At 38.1% G+C, this 17,886-nt stretch overlaps 1 protein-coding gene across 7 annotated transcripts in view; it reads right to left on the reverse strand.

The window, feature by feature from the left end:
- The window catches only part of CLOCK (clock circadian regulator), a 40,434-nt gene that overhangs the window by 9,832 nt on the left and 12,716 nt on the right, over nucleotides 1-17,886 (reverse strand). For all 7 annotated transcript variants that reach the window (XM_083458129.1, XM_083458130.1, XM_083458127.1 and 4 more), the window contains 17 exons: nucleotides 15,415-15,536; nucleotides 14,975-15,066; nucleotides 13,759-13,818; nucleotides 11,950-12,098; nucleotides 11,223-11,314; nucleotides 10,218-10,307; nucleotides 8,884-9,004; nucleotides 7,386-7,499; nucleotides 5,985-6,103; nucleotides 5,108-5,190; nucleotides 4,790-4,896; nucleotides 3,802-3,949; nucleotides 3,471-3,546; nucleotides 2,872-3,013; nucleotides 2,458-2,558; nucleotides 1,346-1,435; nucleotides 777-935 (listed from right to left, as the gene is read on the reverse strand). In XM_083458129.1, coding sequence (XP_083314255.1) covers nucleotides 777-935; nucleotides 1,346-1,435; nucleotides 2,458-2,558; nucleotides 2,872-3,013; nucleotides 3,471-3,546; nucleotides 3,802-3,949; nucleotides 4,790-4,896; nucleotides 5,108-5,190; nucleotides 5,985-6,103; nucleotides 7,386-7,499; nucleotides 8,884-9,004; nucleotides 10,218-10,307; nucleotides 11,223-11,314; nucleotides 11,950-12,098; nucleotides 13,759-13,818; nucleotides 14,975-15,021 — 1,698 coding nt within the window. In that variant the 5' untranslated portion in view covers nucleotides 15,022-15,066; nucleotides 15,415-15,536. The remainder of the gene's footprint in view (nucleotides 1-776; nucleotides 936-1,345; nucleotides 1,436-2,457; nucleotides 2,559-2,871; nucleotides 3,014-3,470; nucleotides 3,547-3,801; nucleotides 3,950-4,789; nucleotides 4,897-5,107; nucleotides 5,191-5,984; nucleotides 6,104-7,385; nucleotides 7,500-8,883; nucleotides 9,005-10,217; nucleotides 10,308-11,222; nucleotides 11,315-11,949; nucleotides 12,099-13,758; nucleotides 13,819-14,974; nucleotides 15,067-15,414; nucleotides 15,537-17,886) is intronic.

The following is a 17,886-nucleotide window of genomic DNA, read 5'->3' on the forward strand; positions in this document are numbered from 1 at the left end:
AGCATTCAGAACACATAAACCATTGTTTGTTTAAAGGTCAATGAATCTTAGAGGTGAAAATTATATACACTATCATTTTGTCTAATAATAGTGTTCTAATGGGCATATGAGGCTTAGACTGAATTCTATACTCACTTACCTGGGAGTAATAAAATTGAATTCAGCAAGTCTTATTTCTGAGTAAGCATGCATAAGATTATACTGTTAATCTGGTAAAGGGGAAACCCTACCTACAACTAAACTACTGTAACCTGTATTTGTATTTTATTTTACTAGTGGCAGAACTTGCAGTTATATCACATGACCCTTATTAGTAACTGACATGAACATCTAGGATTCCAGCGAAATGGCTGATCAAATTAAGTTCTATAACATTAAAGATATGCTTTTGCAGGAAATATTTTATCTATAGAACCAGCTAATCAAAATATACTCATTGTATTTTCTTAATGTTGTAAGAACTTCAGTCGAAATGCAAAGTACAAATCTCCTGACTTAATAATGAAGTTATAATGGTATCTGAAGAAGAGTGCGTACACACGAAAGCTTATGCCAGAACAAACTTAGTTGGTACATTAGGTGCTACTAGACAACTTTTTTATTATTAATAATAATGAAGGTGTCTTTTATCAATAATTTTTTATTCCAGCATGCAAAACGTCAGTGTTAATCTGTACATCACACATACAAATACACACACACACACACACACGAGAGAGAGAGATTTTAAGTGTAGAATCACTAGCTATGTCAGTATCTGATCAGCTTTAACCAACCTGAAGTCCTTGCCCATGGACCATTTGGAGTTGTTCCTGAATCTTACGCAGTTCTTCTTGTTGCCGATGAATGTTTGCTTCTATCATTCGTGTTCTTTGCTCCAATTGGTCCTTTAAGTGCTGCATAGCTCCTAACTGAGCAGAAAACTGAAGCATAGGCTACAAAACAACATTTAAGAAAAATGCAAGAAAGATTTGAATCAGTAGCAAACATACCATAGGAAAAGTAATTAACCACTACAAAAAAATTCTATCAATCCTGTGCATATGGAAGTAATTATCTGCATTTAGCTTAAAGTCCTAAATTGACATTTCTGACAAAGACTTTTTTTAAAAAAATACTGAGGATGCTGACCAATTTAGAGAAATCTTAGACAAAGAGAAAACAGGACCTGCTGAACCAAAAGTCAGGCAATGGGACCTGCTAATAGCAGGGGAACTACTTCCAACGCACCCAAATTAAAGAACTGAATTCTAGATCAAACGAAGATCCATTAAAGGATCAAAATGTAATTACTTGCTTTAATACAAATTAACTGCTTTGATACACATTCAGATTTAATTAGTACCTGAGACATGCCTTGCTGAATCTGTAAAGATGCAGGCTGGGACATCATTGGCTGCGCTAAAGGTTGCCCAATAGATTGTGAATTTAAAGACTAGGATTTAAAAAGAAATATACATACCATAATTATCAAATCAAATATGTATTTTGGAGGCAGACAGAATAGAGGAGGGGGGTTTAAAATGACAAGCCCAAATATAATCTTCCTTTCTTCCCTAACTACCTGAGAAAAAACGGGGTAGCTAGAAAGAGTTTGGACCACCTTACATCACTTGCTGATCTCCATTTTTTAACTTTGATTCGCCCACATGAAAATACACACATATAAAAAGCCAAATACAAGTGTTATACACCCCAAACAGCAGAAGCCTCAAAGTGTTATTCTCTTTTGTTTTTGTGGAACAAGTAGACTTTGTAAGCATTTCCAAACACATCCACTGAGCTAATGCTTACATTTTATACAAAAGGCATGAAACACAGCAGTACTTTAAAAGGACACAAATTTTACAAACACATAGAGGACGTATCCAAAGCTGCAGCTCTGATGACACAAGAGAGTTCTGTGTATGCAGCAGAGTTTCCTCTTCCCCTTTAGGACCTCCTTGCACCCTTAAAATCAGTTCCGGAGGGATGGGGGACCTTCTGAAGCATATTTGTGGGGCACACAAGGATGAGAGGAAATGGGTGTTCTGTTGATACAGTGGAATGACACTGGTGCATTACTGAATACAATCCATAATACCTAACCTCTGGAGCAGATTTTGGGGGTAAACTGGAGATGAAGGGGAAGACTGTTCTGCTCATGCACACTATTTGAAAGCTAATTTCTATTCAGATTCATAGCAAAACTCTCCATTATTTTTAAAAAGCCAGATGACACTTAATGAAAAGCTCTCAGCTGACTGCTTGAGCGTAGAACTGTGTACATGGTGGACACATTCAGGATAGTGACATTCTCAAGCAGTCAACTGAAAGCTTTAAAAAGGATGTTTCCAAATTAGGTGACTAACTGAAAGCATTTATTTATTTAATGTATTGTTTGTATTTTAAGCGAAAAAATGTAACGTTCACAAGCCTTAACAGATAAATATGAGTTGCTATTTTCTGAAGAATTACCTGATTACCAAGCGATGCCCTCCTTTGTGCAGACTTTTCAAGAGTGGATAAATTTTGCCTTGGAGGAGTGCTAGTATCCATTGTCATCTTCGTTGGCGTTGCTGATGTCCCAGCAAATATAAAATTGAAGAGGGATACATTTATTCATAATCAGCATTCTGAGTTTGCCCAGATATACTTAGGCACGTGAATAGTTCATCACAATAAAATGATAGCACTGCATATTCAAAACAGCCTTTATTCCAATTGGTTAGGTAAAAATTGAGATTTATATTCCACACCAGATTAACAACTCTCTCTGTAGAACTGATAATATCATCAGGCTACAATTATCATGAATAGCATTCATTTTAAAGTCACAAGGCCCCAAAGTCAATAACCTTCTATAGAATAGTTTTGATTTTGTGCACTCACAAGAAGGGTCTGAAACTGCAGTGTGAGAAGATTTCCTTGAACTCCTGGAGGCAGAAGAAGGTGTAGGGCTGTGATCAAATCTTTCCAAAGCTTCTTTGAGGCTTACTGTGCTTATATGATTCTCAGAACCAGAGTCTTGACTCTAAAACAATAAAAATGTTTTGGCTGGTTCATCACACACAAAATAATTAGCAATATAATTAGCAGAAACTAACTGTATCTTACCAAATATTCAAACATGGGGCTTTCACAATGAAAGCAAATTTCTTATACATGTGCTTCACCTTCCCTTAACTTATCCCTGCTCTGTTTGACATCTTAACAGTCCGTCTTTCCATCTTACTTCTCCCTATGATCAGTGTTTGCTTCTCTTTCACCACCCTGACAACCCAAAAGCAAAACAAAAAATCCAAACCATACTGTGTAAGAGCAGTTTTGAACACCTTATCACTAGGTAATTTACATGAAAGAATGAATAACTCTGGGTGGGTGGATTATTAACACCCTGCTGAAGTGCAGGCACTGCAAACCCTACAAGCCAATTTTGAAAAGCTATAGCAATGAACAGAACCAATATAAGTTGATGGTGGAAAACTTACTTTGTCTGCTGCTATTTCTGGTAGAGACTCTTCAATACCAAGTTCACGCCGCCTTTCTGCTCGAACCTCTGCATAACTACCGATAAATAACCCAACATTTCAGGCGATTAGCATCTCTGTTCATCTTAACAAAATGGTAGCAAACATTTTATATACATTATTTAAATGCATTTGAAAAATAACATGGATGCATTAATGCATTAATATGCTTTTACGTGTGACTAACTCAGAAGACTCTGATGACTTCTTAGTCAGCTGGGAGAAGTACTAAAATATAGCTGAAAAATCGGTTGCAAAAAACTGTAATAAAAATTATGCAGAATTCTATTACCTTACTACCGTGTGTGTACATACGATGAACTCTGGCCTAGAATTCCACTGATGGTAAGTGATATAGTAATGAGTCTGCAACCAAATCCACTGTTGACCCTTTGTGAGGAATCTGTAATAGCAGGATTTCCCTTTTCCATATTGCATTACTAAAAACAATGTAAAAATAAGGTTCTGCTTCAGAAAAGGCCACTTCCAGAATGTGCATTTAAACAGTTTGCATCATTTCTTTAAACCAACACAAAACTTTCTTCATTTGATTCTAATATCCCAAATACAAAAATAAATTATTTTTAAAAGCTGTGGAACATATTATAGAAGGAGAGAATGGAAAGAAACCCGAGAACTACTATGAATGCTTCCAGAATGGTAGCTCCTGATGTCACCAATAATTATTCTTATCTATTAGTTACATGCACAACTGAATTTGATTTTCCGCACTTCAGATAGTGCAATGTTCCTGCCACACTAGTAGGCAAAACCTAGCCCAGTAAACAGGGAAGTTATAATTCTGAGTGTGCAATTTATTATTATTATTATTGTTAAGCAATTATTTAAATTGTGCTAAAGTATTTTTTTTGTTTAAGCACTATTTTGTGATTAAAAACTTGTTTAGAACATAAATTTACAAGTATTTTAGCCCTAGTTAAAAGATTTTCAAATATAGATACAGTGGTACCTCGGTTCTTGAACGTAATCTGTTCCAGAAAACCGTTCGATTTTCGAAATGTTCGAAAACCAAGGCACAAAGTGCAGTGTGCAAATTGCACTGAGAAAATGGAAAAACACGCAGCAGAAGCTGTTCAACTTCTGAGGCACGTTCAAAAAGAGAAGCATTTACTTCCGGGTTTTCGGCGTTCGGGTTCTGAAACGTTCGTCAATGGAGATATTCGGGAACAGAGGTACCACTGTAACTAGTTTGTATACATCACCAAAAGTTACCAATTCTATATTAGTATGGTTTACATAAAATTTTGACATTTACTTACAGTGTTCATGACATTTTGCCAGGTTTTCTAGGTCATCAACATGATAATAATCATAGCCTGATGTCCCCAACACTTCAAATGGTAAATAACCTATTATTGGCGGAGCCCTGGATAATGACATAAGAGTCGTTATTTTATTTCTCAGAATAGAAAAAAATCAGTCACAGTTTTTAAACAGAAAATTGTGCTTATAATTACATAAAAACGTATTCAGTAAAAAGTAAAATTCATTTCTTGCTATAAACAGCCAATGAGGATTAGTGACCACTAACGGTAACAGAGTGCTACCGCTTAGTACTACATTGTAAGAAATGGCACCTGTGATCCAAGAAAAGGAACTTCCATTCTAAGCTATGTCTAGAGGTGAACTCTTCATTGGGTTCTTCAACAGTGCTCATTTCCTAAAAAATAAAAAAACGTAAGTCTCTCAGAACTGCTCTACTCTAATGTAAAAACTCTCATGAAGTCCAGACTTCCAAACATACATATAAATCGACGTGAATGTAACATGCAAAATATTTCTTATTTTGCTGTTTCACTGCTGCTTGGAAGAGCAACTTGCCACTACAGACCAACCCATACTATGCTTATTTTTCCAGTGTGAGAATGGCAAGTTCAGCATTCTGTACAAGGAACCACCAGAGGAACCATCACCCTCAGAACTCCCCTACTTCTTTTTGACATCTGGGAATTGATACGGAAGGCAGTTGTGCTATTTTCTTTTACTAGCAATTCACATGGTATATAGCCTTCCTAAAAGAGGAAGTTCTTTACAACTAAGCCTTCAGCAAATCTAAATTTGCACCACAGAAGGACATGTTTCAAAATTCCTGTAGGAAAGGCACTGAACGTCAGCCACAGCAATGAGGAGAACTTGATTGAGTCTTCCTAGTACTGCAGACAGGTTGTTAACTAACAGCCCAAATCATCCTCTGGGGATGCATGCTTGAGCCTGATCCAACATACATGCAGTACAGTTACAGAAGCTGGCTATAGACCTTTTTTTAACAGCACAGGACCCAATCTAGGAGGCAATTTGTACAAGAACACCTGCATCCTGGAGAATATTACCCTACCTGGATTGGAGTATGGTTGCTTAAATTATTGTTCATTAAACAATAAATGCTTTGATTAAGAAAAATACAAAGGAAAAGCAAATATCATAGATTTTGAAGAGATGACAATCTTAACATACCTTGATAAACTGAGGTGTAGCTAACCTGACCGTAGCTACAAAACAAACTCTGTCTTCATAGGAAGGCCTATGTGATCGCTGAATGGTTCCTTCATAACCATTATGCGCAGAGTTAGACACTAAGGACAGGAGGAAGAGAAGAAAATTACCACTATTTCTAAGAATGACTTATAAAATCAAACATATAATTAACGATCCTATGAAACAAAGTGTTTAAAAAGTCACCTGGGAGAAAAAAATTAAAACTACATTCTTAAAATATATCATTTAATAACATAAATACTGCCTAAGCTGATATATAAAAAAAAAAATCACTCAACCTGTTTCACTTATCTCAGAGTTTTTATATCCTGCCCTTCCTTCAGATCAAAGTGGTTTTTTAAAAAAACTACAGTCAGTCACACAGAAGCAAAGTCCTCAGACCCTGAGCTATAAGGGGAAGGGGCATAACACTGCACTCTGCTAAACAGAACAAAAACCCTTGAAATACCAGCAAATAAAATCAAAACAGAATGAGGGACTACTAACAATAACTGGAAATAAATTGAAAAGCACGAGTAATCAAACAGAATGAAAGCGCTAAAGATGTAAGTTGGACAATAGGAAAAAAGCAGGAAAGGACACCGCCGAAGTCTAACAGAACTCTTCTGATGTTTGCTGCACTGCAGAACAGAACTTGCAAAAGAGCAAGAAACGACACAGAGAAAATGTAGATTATATTATTCAGCAACATCCCTCCCCTCAAACACTGGGATTGAAGAGTGCTAACAAAATAATTCCTCTGATTAAAAACGGACAGTTCTGAACAAGCTTTCCCTCCATCCTGGTCCAAGAGTTTTCATTAAAATACAGACATCAATTAGCCCCTCTCCTCCCCCCTGCTGTCTTCCTTATATGGTGAGCTTAGAGACAATAGTTTCACTTTCTGCAGACACTTGTTTGCAGCTTTTTAAAGCATCTGAATCACTGAAGATGTCATTAGGCGCTTGGGGAATTCTGCTTTGACTTGGGTGTCACATGCAGATCACACTTTGCCCAAAGCAGCCAAGAATCTCTCCAAGGCTTGGGATTCAGGACTCACTAGAACAGGCATCCCCAAACTCGGTCCTCCAGCTGTTTGGGGTCTACAATTCCCATCATCCCTAGCTAACAGGACCAGTGGTCAGGCATGATGGGAATTGTAGTCCCAAAACAGCTGGGCCGAGTTTGGGGGTGCCTGCACTAGAAGTTGCTACACTTCCCTAGTTTCTGTCAACAGACATGCTGTAAATTTACACTATCCTTGTTTAAATGTAATCCAGTGCCTTAAAGAAAAAGAGGTACATTATTTTTCCTATTTCTTGTAACGTTTCACAAGTTAGTTGTAATCTAAAACACTTTTTAAAAAATACTGTAACTTACTGTTACTCAATGACTTGAAGTTTCCTATAAATTTTACATATTCATATGTAGGTGGCTCTTTGGGGTCTATTGTCCCTCGGAGCATGTGGCAACAGAACTCTAGTTGGTTTTTTGCTAGAAGAACAAAACACACATAATGGAATATCAAAATGAACATCGAAACCTTACAAGCTGATATTCTTGAGTAAAATGTGCAAAACAATGGAAGAAGCTACCTTAAACATAGCCTTAACAATGTGCCACCTTAACAATGTGCCACCTTACATTCCTTACATGGGAGTAGTTCTTCGGTGCATGCAGCCTTTTCCTGCCCTGCTACCACAATATTTTTCAACTAGGTTTGAATCTAAGATCCTACACATTTAGAATATAATTTTTTACATTTATACTCAGAAGTAAGGCACATTGAGTTTGTTTGTTTATTTATATCCACCCACCCTCCCAAAGGAGCCTGTGGATTAATCCCAGTTAGGTATATATAGGGTTGCAGCCTTAAAGTATATATCTACCCTGTGCTGCCTCACTCCCCAAAAGTATTGTGAGCAATATAAAATAAAAGTGTGGATAATGATCATCACCCCATGGTTTAACAAACCATGAGTGAGAAACATTTCAGAAAGTGAAGCAAGCTTCTGTCAACATCCCAACTGCAGACAGTCCACAGCCCAGTACTCCTTTGATTTTCAAAGCTCAGAGTTGAGTGTGGCTCTCCAATATTGCATCGGTTACATTGAAGAAGGAAGTATCAGTAAGCCTGTGGGAACTGAAGATTTGCAGATGAGCAAAAAATCTTCAGAAAAACAACTCTAAGAGGGTGAGAGCCCCTTCCCCTCAAAAAACCCAAAGGGGGAACCAAGTGGGAGAGAGAATGGCAGAAGGCATGGGAGAGTATCATAGATGAGGACATGGGTGGCCACTGGAACACTGACCACATGCATTCTACAATGCAGTGTTGTTACAATTTACATTCATTTTATATATTGACAGACATTTCTGCAGACATTTCTGAGATCATGGTTTTCCAGCAAGTGGTTCTTGTCCAGGTTTGTTAATTGTCTCACTTTAAATGTTGTCAGGATCCTATGCCCTTTTAAAATGTGGGGTTTTTGGGGGGTGGAGGTTATTGGGTTGTTGTTTTTATTTTGATTATGTATTTTGTAGTTTTATATTTTGATTTTATTCTGTGAACCGCCCTGAGATCTCTGAGTATAGGGCGGTACATAAATTCAATAAATAATTATAATAATAATACTGCTAAAATGCAGCAGTTGCTGGTCACAGTTGAAACAATTCTTGGTTCCTTACCTCCTGCATTTATAAATATAAATATAAATAATATAATAATAGTGTTAGCCTTTTTATATACCTGGTATGTGAAAAAGATTTCAGGAAACTTTTAGTTTAACAGAATAAATCAGTGAATATATTTTCACTGTATTTTAACATGTTGAAGTGTTCAGGAGTTTCTTTCGAGAGATAATTCAACAGTGCAACTTACATTTTAAATATTCTGGGGTCAACGAATCACTTTCCAACAGATGAGTAGACAGTATTTTATAAACCTCTGAATGCTCCCCCTCTGGGACAAAATTAAATATACTCTGATCCACAAGGTCAGACTAAAAGAGAGAGAGAAATGAAATGAAAATGTAATCTTGTGAAATGTCACTTTTGAATACAAAGTAACTAACACAGCTGTCAGGGAGAAAAATATTATGCTGCTTGTAACACATAATCCTGATTAAGTACATCATTTCCAAATATTTTTACAACAATAAAAAGCTGGATTGCCCTAATTTCAGATACAGTGATCAAACGTTGCTATAATCCTATCCAAAGTATAAAAGACACTCCCCTGTCCTTTGAGACTCGAGGTACATTGCAGTAATGAAGTATATGTTTTAACCTAAGGAAGCAACCTTTGAATGAGGACTGAGCATTCTAAGCAGCCACGGGATATTGAGAATCGATTGCAAAAGATGGAAAACTGGGGGGGGGGGGGGGATACCCTGCTTAAACTTACTACAACTTACAGTATCTGGGAAAGGGGTGTAATTAGCTGTCAGAAACCCTGAAGAGAAGCAATCCTGTTAGAAAGTGAGGACACCCTGCAATATTCTGATGCTGATCCTACTTGATTTTGTGTGCAATCCAGAGATGTCTTGTGTGGGCAGAAAAGTAGTTCTGTCTGTTTGCACAAGACATGAGCAGAGATCAGTTATGGATCCCACTTTAAGCTGAAGACCAGCAATAGTAATATCAGTTGCATTCCAACAGTTTGGACAAAAGGAAAAGTTTTACCATATCCACAGCAATTGTGGGTAAAAACCTCAATGTGCAGGATTGTTCAAATCCCTTTCCTCCTTAGAGGAAACGAAGTCTGCTACTGTTATAAACCAAATCTACACAACGGTAGACTCAACTGTAACTGTCTCCATTTCTTAGTGCAAGAATAAATAATTTTTTTTAGGGCAAGATAAAAACAAAATGCTTATGCCCTTTGATAAGCGAGAAATAGGCTATACAGAAGGAAGATTGTGCACAGGCATATGTGTGTTATTTTCATATAGCACTGACATCAGGGGTCAATGAATGTGCACACTGTGATGGCTGTGTGCATATGAGCATAGAAAAATGTCTGATGCTGCTGATTCACCCACTGAATTGCCTTATACATGAAACAGGACTAAGGCTGCTTTAATGGAAGAAAAGATGAAGCCTTTAAAAAGATATTATACTATTTGAGCTCTAGAATCTAGAATGGCAAATGGTAAAGTGTCCATCCAGTGACCAAATAAATCTGATATCTTCCTGTAAGCAGCTCGTACTTACTGGCAAGTGTTCAAGTAAGGGGGTTACACTTTCTGATACATATATTATACTTCCATCTGTCATGATTGCTATGAAAAAACCATCAAGAGCCTGAAATTAAACAGAAGAGACAGTTAAAAGGAGACAAACAGGGCACTGTACAATTTGATTAACATACAAAAAAGAGCCAGGACTAACTTCTTAATTGATCTCAAAATCTTAAACTTCCCTGCACCAGCACCTTGAACAGTGGAACTGAACACTATCTGACAATCAATTCACAGGTTGCGCTCTCAAAGCTGGGGAAATGCACATTATGCTAAGTACATTGTGATGTTGCTCCTCAGCCAAAAGGCCCACAAGACTTAAAATATAAAAGAAAAATGTTAAAATACCAATTGCAAATTTGATACAAATTGCTTTGAATCAATTCAACAAAAAACAGCAGGCGCACAAAACCAAGGCACTAAACTCATTGCTATAAAATGCCCAATGTACAGCAGTGGTCTTCACCATCTTTCAGAAGGTGGGAAGAGAACAAGCTAAGCATGTCTCCCAGGGTGGTGTCAAAGTTTAAGTGCCACTGTGCCAGAGAAGGCCTGGCTCCACATACCACCCAACATGACTACAGCTACAGATAATGGTGGGATGGAGAGCAAAGACCCTTCTAAGTTTCTAAACAGACAAGCAGTATTACATGGAGGTAGGTAGTGCTCAATTTACTTTGGACCCAAACCATTGAGGAACTAAAGGTCAAAGGCATCATCAAACTGGGTTTCAAATCAGAGGGTAAATTAAGTTTCAAAGGTACAGAATATTTTAAGTAGCTGGTCCCCCAATAACCCCCTGGCAGCAGCATTCTCCACATGCATCTTTTGAATCTGTTTTGCACATATTTTAACTGAATTTTTGGGAAAGTGCATTTTAATTACAATACAAAGCTGAAAATATACCGCACGACATCACAAAGCAATACTTACAATGACAGAATACGCACACATTTTACAATGAAAATAATTAAGTTACCTCTAACATTAACTGAGTGAATTCTTCATTACTAAGGAATGTGGGTTTCCAGTCCTGTCGAATTTCACTGGCATCTGATTGGGCAGTGATCTCTGCAAAAGGAAAGGAAAATTGTGCGCACACTTGTAATACACACACCCAACTTTGGATGCCAACTTGAACAAAAGGGGGGAGGGAATAGCGCCACAGGTTATTTTCCCCATCCCATTGGAAACTATCATTCATTAACCGCACCAGCCCAGTCATTAAACATGCCTATTACAAAAACAAAAAAGATAGAGAGCAAGTGAGAGAACTGTATTCATTGCAACATTCTACTTTAATGTACCAAGATGCAGATAGGTAGGTAAAAAGGTTGAGAAAAGAAGCATTTACTTATCACCAGAACTGCATGATGGGGAGAGCAGACAGCAGCACACTACTAGTCATAGTGCTGCATTCAACAGGACAGAGATAGGTCAGGGGAAAGCTAGGAGAGTTCTGGGTTGGCAGTGGCTCACATGTGCACACACACCCTTACCGGGTTGTTGGCACCACCAATCCAGGGCTCCCTTCAACCTTGCCACCACCCTGTCCCAGCAAATATAGCACCAACACCACCAGGTAGACAGACTAAAATTACCTGTGATTTATGGACCATTCCAACTCATACATACTCATATATACTTAAGTATCAAGAATTCAACAAAATTTGTTTCACAAATTTCTTGTGACATTCCCAAATTACCTTTGTGCTTCTGTAAGAAATCAATGCTCTTCTGCAGTACAGTAGATTTGTCCATCTTCCGAGCATTGCCCGGAAGCATGGATCCCAGTTCTTTGATGAGTACATTAAACTGATCTCTGCGTTTCTTTTCAGACTTGTTTCTTGACACCCTTAAAAAAAAGCAGACACACACAATTATGAAAATTCCAGGGGGAAAGTTTTATGCAATTTCTTAGGGGTTAGGAGGCTGTGTCCAATGCTGCAGTTCTGTCAGCACAAGGGGCTTCCATCTGCATAACAGAATTTCCCTTTCCTCTCCCATCCCCTCCAGCTCCTGAACAGCTGGAGGGTTGGGGGCATGAATGGAAAGAAGAGGGAATGGAAGCCCTGGAAGCAGTGGATACAACAGAATGTATTGTAAGTTACAATGGTCAATAAAATATGCTCATTTCAAATGTAAAGAGGAGGAAACATTTGGCAAAACTAGCCATAGAAATACTTTTAGCACAATTCTAATCATGCCAACTCAGAAGTTCTGTTAAATTCAATGAACTTACTCTCAAGTAAGCAGGGTTAGGACTGCAACATTAGTATTCCATTTTGGAGCCCTATACATGGAAACATTAGCGATGTGTTTAAATTATCTTTAAACATCTTTTGGGTGGAATCCAAATAACTACTTTTGGTAAAAACAAGTGCTTGAGCATGCCCAGTGGAATTTTTTTAAACTCCACTACTCTTCCTCCACTTTCAATAGTTATGCGGCCTTGATAGGTTATTGCTAAAAGGAAAAAAAAGGGGGGGAAGCCCCAAGCCCTTAGTCTGTGAAACAAGTTTTACTGCTGTTTGAATCTAGCCTTTTGTCTTAAGCATATTACAGTAGCTTTTCAAGAGGTCAGTTGCCAGTCAAGACACTTGGACTTATTTGGATGCCTGATAAAATTAAAAGAAAAACTAAAAATTGAAGAGTCTTATATCTTTGCAGTACATAAATATGTTAATATTTTATTGCAATATTTTAATACTGTCTCCAAGCCAAAAAAAGCAAGATCCCCATGCAGTGATCCTTGAACTCAGCAAGGGACTATGTGTTGGTATCTTCCCTTGAACAAACTTTAATAAATCCACTTGGTCACTTGTTAAGAGGGTGGGTGGGGAGAAAAGAGATGCTTTGAATCCGTCCTCCCTTCTCTTCCCCCTTCCCCATTGTCAGATAAGACAGCTGACCACATGCCTGGCAATGTATGCAAGGACTAAGGGCATTGTGCATACTTTAGGCCACTGGATATAGGGCTTTCCACAGGCTTCCTGATATAATCTGTGCAATCTATGCGCTGGTCCAGATGTAATACAAAACCAGAAGTGGCCCTCCAGATGTCATTGAACTACAGTTCTCATCACCAGTCATCATGAGCAATGCTGGCTGAGGTTGATGAGAGATTAAGTTCAATAACAGCTGGAAGGTCACAGGTTCTCTTTCCCTGTTCTAAACTATTTACTTAGTCAAGCCTCAGCAAGTCCAAACAAAGCATTAGTCTCACATGATCTCCAATTCACTCTGCAATAGAGGAGCCAGGAGAATTTTACATTAAGTTTCAAAGAATCTTTGCATTCTATGCAAATCAGGTCTCCTGGCTCACAACAAGGGAAAAGCCCATGGTTTGAAGTTGGCTTTACCTAGGCTTGGGGAGGCTCATCTTTATAACACTGAACCATGGTTTAGCATTGTGTGCAAACAGCCCTTTACGTAAAGTCCCATTTCAACGCACAGTTTATATACATCCTAACCAGAGGAAAAATGGTTGGTGCTAGCTACCTCAAAAAACATACCTCTTCGCTTTATCCTTGTCATCTTCTTCCACGAGACCATCAAAAATGCTACCATCATCTCTACAAGAAAAAAACAAGTCTCAGAGGGCAGCCACAATGTTAAGAACAGCCTTATATTGATAAGTATTTTCAGTCTGCAACATTACTAATTATAACGATCTTAAAAAAATTGGTATTTAGAAGATTGGTTTCGATGTGAAGTAAAATAAATTTTGTGAACATTACCTTTTCTACTGTAATAATAATAATAATAATAATTATTTATTATTTATACCCCGCCCATCTGGTTGGGTTTCCCCAGCCACTCTGGGCGGCTTCCAAAAGAATATTAAAATACTGTGATACATCAAACATCAAAAGCTCCCCTAAACAGGGCTGCCTTCAGATGTCTTCTAAAAGTCTGGTAGTTGTTGTTCTCTTTGACATCTGGTGGGAGGGCGTTCCACAGGGAGGGCGCCACTACCCACAGATACAATTTAGGAAGAAATATTGAAACACCCTCATTGGATCTTTGCAATTCCGCATTACCATTAAATCAAGTCATTCATAGCAAACAGCTAATGAAGTCTGTTATGTTCTAATGGAGGGGTAGATAACCTTTTTGGTCTTAAGGATCACGCTCATAACCACCACTCCAAGGGCTGCAAGCCAACAGAGGCTGAGATCAATGTACATTTACATGCATGCACACACGTACTGCATACATCCAGACAAGCAGGCAGCCACACAGTCAGGAACATACAGGTAGGTGCTCTCAATCTCTCTCTCTCTCTCTCTCTCTCTCTCTCTCTCTCACACACACACACACACACACACACACACACACACTTTTTCAACAACCAGTAGAGAAATAACTCCTCTCCACTGTGGTGCTGGGCTAGGAGGAAAGGAAAGCCTCACTGCCTCATCTCCTTAGCTTCCAAAGGCACCTGTTTATCCTCTGGTGTAGTGATATTGCTAGGTCTTACTGCTCCTTCCTGCTTGCTGAGCATTTTCATGCAATGACTTGCTAGCAATAGGGCTGCACAAGAGGGAGAGGAGACATCTGGCAATTGGCCGTCCACCTAAAGCAGCTTGACAGCTGCAGGTTCACCTCTCCTGTTATAAAGAGACACTGTAACTTCAATGGCCTTCTTTGGAATTCTGTTTTAAACCATGTGCAACCATTAATAATGCACAAATAAAAAATAATTTACAAAACTCAAACATAACATACCTGTCTGCAATGGAGCTCATTTTATGGGTGCTTATGGTAAAGAACATAACATATCACACTTTAGTCTTGTGGTAGACATTTGTACGTCTGCACTGTAGGAGAATAGAAAAAGAAAGAAATGCAACGTCACTCTCTTATTTTTCCTGAATAAAATTCCCTACTGGCACCAAAAGGAACAATAGGCAGAATCCAAAGAACCATGCAACTAGTCCCAAAAAGCTTTGGGATTGTGTCTCTTGAACATCAGCTCCCTGCCCCAACTCCACATGGCAAACCGTATTTGAAACTGAGAGCACTGTCCAAAGCAAATTGCCATGTTGTCTGGCAATGTCAAAGCCCTTAAAATGAGGACATAGTTCTTTGGATTGCTACCAATATAGATGCCTGTGCTTTTTGGTTCTGTGCCCTAATTATCTGAATATAATCCAGTGGGTTTTTACCGTTTATACTTTTCTGGATGATAAATGGCAATGTTCTAAATGACAGGTTCCAGAAGGAGCAACTTGGGAAGAGCCTTCAAAATGTATTCTCCGCAGAAGATCATTAATATCTTAATTCAGTACTGTTAAAAAGAAAAAGAAAGATAATAGTATTAGGATTCTGCACCTAATTATTTTTTTCATGTAATAATAGACACTTTTTATTTTAAGTACAGGAACAGAAATATATATATATATATATGTACACTGTAATAGCTTGATGTAAGAAAACAAACATTCATCTGTGATAAGAGAAAAGTCATTGAGCAGCTACACTTTAATCTTCTCTGACCAGAGCTGTCAACTACATTAATTCCATTACTAGCCATATACAGTTCTATGATTCTATGTGAGTTACAAAGTAATTCTATATGTCTATTCTGAGGCAAACCCTATTAAATTCAAAGGGATTTACTCCAGACAACCATGTAAAGTATTGCTTCCTTAATTCCAAATATGCTGAGCAAGTTTTGGGCAATTTCCCCTCCCCACCCAGAGAAGCTATTCAGAGACACAGCAGGGACAATGTACTGTAAATCTAATGATTGGTTGTGCAAGAACATTGTCCAATCTTACAATCTTTGGATTCCACCCATAGCTCTGGAGGTGCTGTATCATAATTGTTTCTATTATTTTACTTATATCTGAATTCTTACTTCTTTATTCCACCAATGTTCCCAAATCTGTTTCTTTGTTTCTTCATACCAAAACTGCCTCCAACTGCTGGATAGTTTTATATTGCTACATCTATTTACAAAGCACAGATCTCTGCCAAGATTTTCCCTACAAAAACGATCAACTACAGTGGTGGAACATTTGCACATGTTAGGCTTCCTCAAACTCGGCCCTCCAGATGTTTTTGGCCCACAACTCCCATCATCCCTAGCTAGCAGGACCAGTGGTCAGGGATGATGGAAACTGTAGTCTCAAAACATCTGGAGGGCCGAGTTTGAGGAAGCCTGTGTAAGACTATGTCTGCAGCAGCACAAATTCAGCATGCAGTTTTTTAATATTGTAATGTATCATTAATATTATATATGTTATACTTTCTATGAAAGTGCAGTTTAATAATATTTAAATAAATAAATTTCAAAAAGTGTGCTCAAATAAATAATTGCAATGTGATTTTCTTTACCAGTCAGTTCTTGCTGATATGCTATCCATGATTTAACTGTTCTTACTGTAGCATTGTCTTTATTTTGTATGCTGCTTTATATTATCTATGAAATCGCAGTTTATAAATATTTAAATAAAGAAATAAACTATTGGGTGCCTGCTGGTGTACTCATGCAATCGGTACAGTGCTTAACCAATATTTGTTAACTTCACACTGTCAATGACCGCAACCGCAATATTGGTATCTGCACAGCACAGGCCAGCTAGCACAGGCTTATTTTGTTCCTGTTGCCCGAAAGAATGTAGACATGCCATATGAATCTTCTGTTCTAAACCCCAACATTACGTTAACACATTGATTCTCCAGAATGGGCAGGATGCAAAAGAAAATCCCTCAAACATACAGACTAAAACATTACTCCAGAGGTTTCAACATTTTGCTGCTCTCAAAATGCAAAACAGTCCAAGATCTTGGGAACTGGGGAAAATATCTCTACATTCAATTCTCCTCCTCCATCCCACTCACTGTCTATTTCCAAGCAGGAAATACTGCCCTTGTTCTGGCCATTCCATTCTCTTCCCCTATCAGCTGCAAGGAGTTCTGGAAAAGCTTCTTCAGCTGTAGAACTCCCTCCCTCCTAACTGGTATTTTTAGATTTCCAAGAAGCAAATCATACTGAGAGAACATGGAACTTTCTTTTAGAAGATTAATATATCCTCTTGCCAGTAGAGCTACACAAACAATAATGATTACTTGTTTTTAAAGGTAACTAAAAAGAGCAAGAACTAAATACAAAGAAAAGCAATCTGCCAGAAGGAGTGGGGAGGAAAAGCAATGTGAAGCATGACTCAAGAGAACCTGCTTGTGTCTTTCTGGCCTAATAGCCTAGTGTCCTATTGACCTACTTTTCCTGTTAAGGTGGTTAAACCCTTATCTCCCATTTGAATAGTTTTGCCCCCCTCCTTTTGGGCAGAGTATCCACTAAAATGCGCAAAGAAGTCTTTTGAAATCTAGACTGCGGACGTTGTAACATGAAGCTTGTGTTTTTAAACTTTTGAGAATATGAATATTCTGCCAAACATTACACAAGTCCGGGGTGGGGGATAATAAATGACGCAAGTATTGCATCCAGTACTGGTAGTCTTTAAAACTGTGTTTCACTCTCACTTACAATGCCTAGACTTTTTATTATTATGCCAGACACCCAAACAGCTATTCTAGGGGTTGAGCTAACCTAGTGGGAATTTTAAGTTTCCCTCCCCATTTTGAGCAGAAAGCTCCCTTAATTCTTCCCAGTTTCAAATGTGGTTTACCAT

Source organism: Podarcis tiliguerta, assembly GCF_965153285.1.
Source record: "Podarcis tiliguerta genome assembly, chromosome: 9".
NCBI classification, from domain to species: Eukaryota; Metazoa; Chordata; class Lepidosauria; order Squamata; family Lacertidae; genus Podarcis; species Podarcis tiliguerta.